The following is a 7,168-nucleotide window of genomic DNA, read 5'->3' as shown; positions in this document are numbered from 1 at the left end:
GCAGGTTTGCTAACTCCCTTGGATCCATTCTTACTAAGGTCTTGTTTATTTATTTTCTGATGCACAGATAGGAAGAAATTCTCTTGGATCCCTCCCAGGTGCTACGGCATTCTTGTTTATGTATGGATGTCTAATTCAGTGTTTAAAAAAAGAGGGAGAGATAAATGAGGAACATCTTATGCCACCATGATGCTGACTTTACCACCCACACTATATTTAATTAATCTCTCTTCTCTTAAATTTTGTTTTGCCATTTTTTGCCAACAATATTCCCTAATAGATGAAGCATATTTATTTATAGATATGAAATATCTCTAAGTTATTCATTAATCTAACAAAGTTATAGACGATTACTGATATTTGAATCCTTGTAAAATGATTTAAATAGGGTCAAACTTCTTTCTGGAACCTGAAATAATTCAAGTATTCCATAATATGGTTCAGTGTTAAGAAAATAATCTTGGACCTGGGCAATAATATGAACAAAAATACTGAAGGTAAAGTGTCTTTGCTGTGTTCAGGGAGCACATAGGATAGGATAAAAAAATACAGTCATATTTACTCATAGTGAAGGGTAATTAGAGATTAAGCTTGATGCAGATGATTCTTCCAGAGTGGGAGAACTTTTGTCCAGTTGCCACGGTCTTCAGAATTGAGAAAGTGTTGTTGCTAAGCAGTTAAATCTAGAACACAATCAAATGAGAGATGAAAGGGAGCGGATTGTTAGTTCTCTTTTTATGTAAGGTTTTAGATCAAAGTCTTTGTGCATAAAGAGAGGTAGTACAAACCATGATAGGGCTCTAGCTACCAAAGATAATTGGAACCATTAATTCTACTGCTGGTAAGTCTTTCAAGAATTTAGCTGTAGAGGAGAGAAACATTAGTATTAATGCATACATGCATACACACATGCAAATATACACACACCATAATTCTTTGCCATTTTTTATTCTTAAGGAGGATCTGTTACCTGGATTATGTCTTATTCTGGTCTATTTTACTTGGTTGAGTAAACAAAATTGTGTTTTTAGTGGGTTGTTGCTCATACTTTGGAAAAATAAAGCTATAAGAGTGAGAAGGGAGGTGGTAATTAGGGTAGATAGATTGATGAGCTTGATGACGCTCGCAGGAGAGAAAAAAAGAACTTATAAAAGATGATGTATGACCATCTACTTAGAAGTTTCTGTTTCATTATGGCATTATACCACATTATGAATGAAAATGTTATATTCTCTTAGGAAATGTGTCTCTTGAATCATTGCATAAAATAATGTTATGAGGATAAATGCCGTCTGGCTCACATACTCTTGGAATTAGAAATAAATTCTGACTAATTTTTATTGATTAGTTTCACTCTCAACAGCACTCTGTTATTCTTAATTATTTTCCATCACAACAATTGATACTCCATTATAATTACAAAATATATATCAAGAGACTCAAAAGTCAAATCAGTATATTAAGATTTTACTCACAATTTAGAGGTATTGTCCTCAAAGGTTTAATTTAGGAATTTTACTTTCCTTTTTGTGGTTTCTTGGCATTTTGTGAAATATTCCTCCCCATTAGTCCTAGAGAAATACCAAACTACCCTAGGAATGCAGATCTTATTAATGATGTAGATAGTATTTAGCCTGAAATAAATTTCCTGGCTGCTATCTGCAAGAAGAAAGCAAAGACAAAGAAAAATATCAAATCCTGTATTAGACATGTAAGAAATGTTGAATTCTGGATTTTACTGTTTAAACTACCATAACTGGAACTCAATAATAACTACTTGTGAAAACAAAGACAAGGGATTTTCAGGTGAAGGTGAAGATACTCTGTGATTTCTTTTCCCAGGAGTTTTGAGATCTTTCTATGGGCATAGCAAAATCAGGGAAAAAGGATTAACCTAGTTGGAGCTGAAGATTTGAGACCACAGTGCTTGTATTAATGGAGTCTAGAGCCAGGCTATAGATATATGAGGTAAAATTAAGGGAACGTAAAAAGTGGGGGAGAATGAAAAAAAAAGTGATTTTTCTGCATAAATTTGAGAATCAAGTTTTGAATAAGAATAAAAGTTGTGGTTAACTATTTGACATGTAAGAGTCAGGACAATGGAGGGTTATAATAAGGGTTAGGATTAGGGTTATGGTTAGGGTTACAGTTAGAGTTTGATAATAAGATACAGATGATACTAAGAAATCATATTTAGCTATAAGCCAATGGCTAAATATTGTTGAAACAAAGTAGCAAAGCTAAAATAAACTAGGTATTATATAGGTTGCCCATATGCTCACTAAACCCCAGATGTGGGTAAAATTATTGGTGAATAACACATTAATAAATCAGACACCCAATTGCTTGAGGTTTGTGTAGCATTGATTTGGGTGTTGGTGTTTGAGTAAGAAAAAAAGCTAAATAGTGGTCCAGTGAGATGGCTACCGGTTTAGTGGTTTGTAGGTGGCTTTGGTAATCAGTGCCAATTTGGCTCTGTCATCTGCTCTGTATGCCATACAGGCATACTGAGAATGTAAATCTTCCTCTATGCCTTGCTTTGAATTGTTGATTGGTACCTTTAGTAAAATGAAGTAGGAATAAGAAGATTTCCATGAAGAAGTGAAAGTCAAGAGATTTTTGCTTTTCATGAAAGGAAGATTCCATACATGACACAATGATTCTACAAAAAAGAGGTCAAGGGAACATAGCTTCAAGATTTTTTTTTAATGATTAAGCAAAAATAGGTACAGGGACTAGCAGAGGCGAGGTCCTTAATCATGCATCTTTTTTAAACAATTTTTTAATGTTTATTTATTTTTGAGAGAGAGAAAGGCAGAGTGCAGGTGAGGGAGGAGTAGAGAAAAAGGGAGACACAGAATCCAAAACAGGCTCCAGGCTCTGAGTTACCAGCACATAGCCCAACGCTGGGCTCAAACTCACGAACCATGAGATCATGACCTGAACAAAAGTCGGACACTTAACTGCCCTTTATTTTTATATTATCTACTATGGGAGGTGGTTTGATCAGTTTATATTAGATCCCTCATAGCCGACTTCACTTTCCATGTTTTTCAACTAGACCCAGAGTTCTTGGTGTCATTACTTTAAGCATTCTTATTACTTTAATGATTTCATAAAGACAGTGGATATTCTCATTGGGTAATAAAAAATAAGCAATGCATATACAAAATATTGAAATTTTACAAATTTCTAATGTGCAGTTTTGTCCCAAACACTGCTTCCAAATTTGAGACCATTAATATCTCCAGACCATTACTATCTCAACATATATGTACATGTGTATTTCCTGAGTGTGTCGCACCATTATTTATTTTGTTTCTACTTTTCATGCAAAATATGCATATGTATTTTTATTTATGAAATAAATATATTTTACTGTCAAACCCAAGACATGGTTACCTTGAAATCTTATAAACTCAGAATTTGATGCCAATATTGATGCCTTGATTCTTGCAGTTTCACAGGCTTAGATGAAAAAGGGAATGCAGGAAGGAGCTAGGATAATCAATAATTTCTTTCATGGAAGCATATTTACAGACCATGAGAAAAAATAATAAAATACATGAGTAATTTTTATATCTCTCCTGAGTAATGTGACTAAATAATTTATCATTTGAAAGTGAAAGGAAGACCTATATCATGATATCCATATCCACCCCATATGTGTAAATTGAGACTGCTACATTAAAATATGATAGGTGTTCACATTTCCATTAATACTCTTTTATTTTATATATTTATTGTGAAAATGCTGATACATATTCATATATTTACAGAGCAATATAACAAATCCATATGTGTCCTTTATCTAGATTCTTAGAGTCAACCTATAGCCAATCACCATTGCTTTGTACACGTAGTCTCATTCTGCCTTACCATGATTTATTGAATGCAATGCAATATACTGAGTCATGAGGCAAACGCTGACCCGCTTTACCCCATACCCTTCCTTTCATCCTTCACCTTGACTTGCTCATATGTTCCACTCCTATATATGCCCTTCTTTGTATTTTTTTCTTTTAGTGCTGCTGCTCTGATGGTGTGACTCCTAGAAGACAGATCTTTAAATATCAGCACTTTATTTATCAGCATACTTCCAGCTCAGAGGGAGGAGACAGAATAGTGATGCTTCCTGATCCGCTCTGTTTTGGTCTCACCAATGGCTGAATATGGTGTCTCCATAATAGCTGTGGGTGAGGTCATGGTACATGTGTTTCTGAGGTCATGGTACATAAGACTGTTTCTGCTCCTTTTTGGATGGTCCCATGTTGAACACTCCTATTGCCATGGCCCCCCAGAGGTGGTGATTCCTTTGAGGGTAACAAACCCTAGCAATGTCAAGAAGCCTCCAGGCTGGATCTCTTACCAACTGCATTTTGGAGGCCAGCGACATGTTTTCCATATGAAGGTAAAGAAGCTTTTGCTGTCCAAAAATTTCCCAGTGTTCACCTACACAGACCAGGGGGCTCTTCTTGAAGACCAGCCATTTATCCAGAAAGACTGTTATTATCGTGGCTATGTGGAAGGGGATCCGGATTCCTTGGTGTCTCTGAATACCTGTTTTGGGGGCTTACAAGGAATAATGCAGACAAATCACATTGTTTATGAAATTTTACCCAAAAAGCTTTCTACCACATTTGAACACCTGGTATATAAGATGTACGGTGAGGAGAAACAATTCCCACCCATGAGGTGTGGCTTAACAGATGAAAAAATAGCACGGCAAGTGAAGTCACAAGAGAGCAATAATTCTGTTTTGCTGCAACGTGGGTATGAAGGTCTGGGGACCCACAAGAGATTTGTTGAAATGGCAGTGGTGGTGGACTACAATCGATATGCTTATCGCAGATACAATGTCACAACTGTGGAGCTGGAAGTAATTACTACTATAAATAACGTAAATACCTTCTATCAACCACTAAATATTGATGTGAGTTTGGTTGGAATGGAGGTCTGGAATGGAGGAAACCCTGTTGACATAAAGAACATGGACACACTCCTGGATTTATTTTGCGCCTGGAAGAAAGAAAGCTTTAATGCCCGTGTCCCCCATGACATTGCGCATGTTTTTGTAAAAAAAGGATATGGTGCTCTTGGCATATCTTATGTTGGATCAATATGTAACTACAATGCTAATTGTGCAGTAGATGCTTTCACAAGTGACAATTTGGGTGTTTTTGCATTTGTTGTGTCACATGAGCTCGGTCATTCTCTGGGTATGTGGCATGATGAGAAAACATGTAAATGTGCAGACGATGTGTGCATAATGTATGCAACACAGTCTCAGGCAACTAAATTCAGCAACTGCAGTTATGCTAGATACTGGCACACCTCGGCGGGATCAAGATGTATCTTGCATCCACGAACGCCAAAGAGAATCTTCCGGTATACACGCTGTGGGAACAGTGTGGTTGAAGATGGAGAAGACTGTGACTGTGGCTCCTTAAGTCTGTGTACAAAAGATCCATGTTGTCAGTTAGACTGTACTCTGAGTCCTGGGGCTACTTGTGCTTCTGGGCTTTGTTGCAAAGACTGCAAGATCATGCCATCAGGTGACGTGTGTAGAGAACGGGAAAATGAATGTGACCTTCCCGAGTGGTGCAACGGGACATCCTATCAGTGTCCAGAAGACGTGTACATGCAAGATGGAGCCGAATGCACAGGTGGTGGCTACTGCTATGAAAAGAGGTGCAATACTCGTGATGAACAGTGTAGCCAACTTTTTGGCCCAAATGCCAAGAGTGCGAGTCAGATTTGCTACAGTACAGTGAACGTCCGAGGTGACCGTTTTGGCAACTGTGGTCTCAAGAATCATCAATTTATAAAATGTAATAACTCAGATACCCTGTGTGGGAGGGTTCAGTGTAAGAACGTGGCAGAAATTCCCACTCTGAGAGACCATTCTACTCTGCATTGGCTTCACATCAATGATAGCATCTGCTGGGGTACTGACTTCCATCTGGGGATGCCCTTGCCTGATCTTGGTGAAATAAAAGATGGTACAGAGTGCGGTGAAGAACATATCTGTGTCCAAAGGAAATGCATCCCTTTGGCATATTTGAAAACTGATTGCTCACCTGAGACCTGCAATATGAACGGAGTCTGTAACAATAGACATCACTGTCATTGCAGCTATGAGTGGGGCCCTCCTGACTGCCGGATAAAAGGCACTGGAGGTAGTGTAGACAGTGGCCCACCCCCAAGAAGAAAAGAGACCAATCGGTCACAGGAGAAACAGCAAAAGAAGACTAGCCCACTCTTATTCTGGTTGATACCTTCTCTGGTTTTATTCTGTTCTTTGTTAATTTTGTCTTTTATAAGAAGGGGAAAAAGCATTAAGAAAGAAGATCAAAATGTTACAACCGCACCCAGTAAACAGCAGAATGATCCACAGCAACCTAATCAAGGAGAAGTGAATGATCCACCTGCAATCAGAAACCAAAAAGCTATGATTTCTAGAAAGAAACCCAATCCCAAATGAAATTCCCCGTTTGTTAAGTTTTAGTTCCCTGGCAGGAGAAATGTTACAGCTTGTATCACAGGACACTGACAGAAACTTCCTGAGACTTTTTATCATTTGGGATCATAAAGGTTAGCCATCGAACAATAAGCAAAATATACTAATTACCTGCACATTTTTACTTTCCATTATTTTAGGCAATTATATCAGTTAATGCTTTATGGAACTATTCTGTGGTTGCAGAGCAAAGGCACTGTCCACAGATAGGGTGTGTGTGTCTTCTGCTTTCTCACACAGGGAATAGGAAACTGCAAATCACATTTCTCCTTTGTGAGTCCTCTCTTATTAGCTACTACCAGGAGGGTAAACTAAAGGGAGACTGGACATGGGAAATGTCCTGAATGTTGTTCATGTCATGGTTGCCTCATTAACTCTCACCCTGGCAAAGGCAGTGCCTTTCAATCTTTATATCACTGCATATGGATATAAATATAGATGTAGACATAGGTAGAAAGATATCATATGTATTATATATACACATATGCATATATCTCAAATATATATACATTTCCTTCCTTGAGTTAATCCCCAGAACCAACAGTACTGTCAACCTCAGAGAAACTGGCACAGCTATCGAGTGTCTTACCCTTGGAGTTCTAGATCTCAGGTCTTTGAGGCCTGCACCAAATCCCGGAGGTTCAGCAC

General features: G+C 37.8%; 1 protein-coding gene across 1 annotated transcript; it reads left to right on the top strand.

Moving 5' to 3' along the window:
- Positions 1-711: 711 nt before the first annotated feature.
- On the top strand, positions 712-6,636 carry LOC122474455 (disintegrin and metalloproteinase domain-containing protein 20-like). Its single transcript, XM_043565332.1, has 2 exons — positions 712-841; positions 4,027-6,636. The coding sequence occupies exon 2, from the start codon at positions 4,163-4,165 to the stop codon at positions 6,482-6,484; it is 2,322 nt and encodes a 773-aa protein (XP_043421267.1). The 5' UTR covers positions 712-841; positions 4,027-4,162; the 3' UTR covers positions 6,485-6,636.
- Positions 6,637-7,168: the final 532 nt, after the last annotated feature.

This window comes from Prionailurus bengalensis, chromosome B1 (genome assembly GCF_016509475.1).
Source record: "Prionailurus bengalensis isolate Pbe53 chromosome B1, Fcat_Pben_1.1_paternal_pri, whole genome shotgun sequence".
NCBI lineage: Eukaryota > Metazoa > Chordata > Mammalia > Carnivora > Felidae > Prionailurus > Prionailurus bengalensis.
The sequence above is the reverse complement of the archived record's forward strand: the minus strand, read 5'-3'. Positions and strand labels throughout refer to the sequence as shown.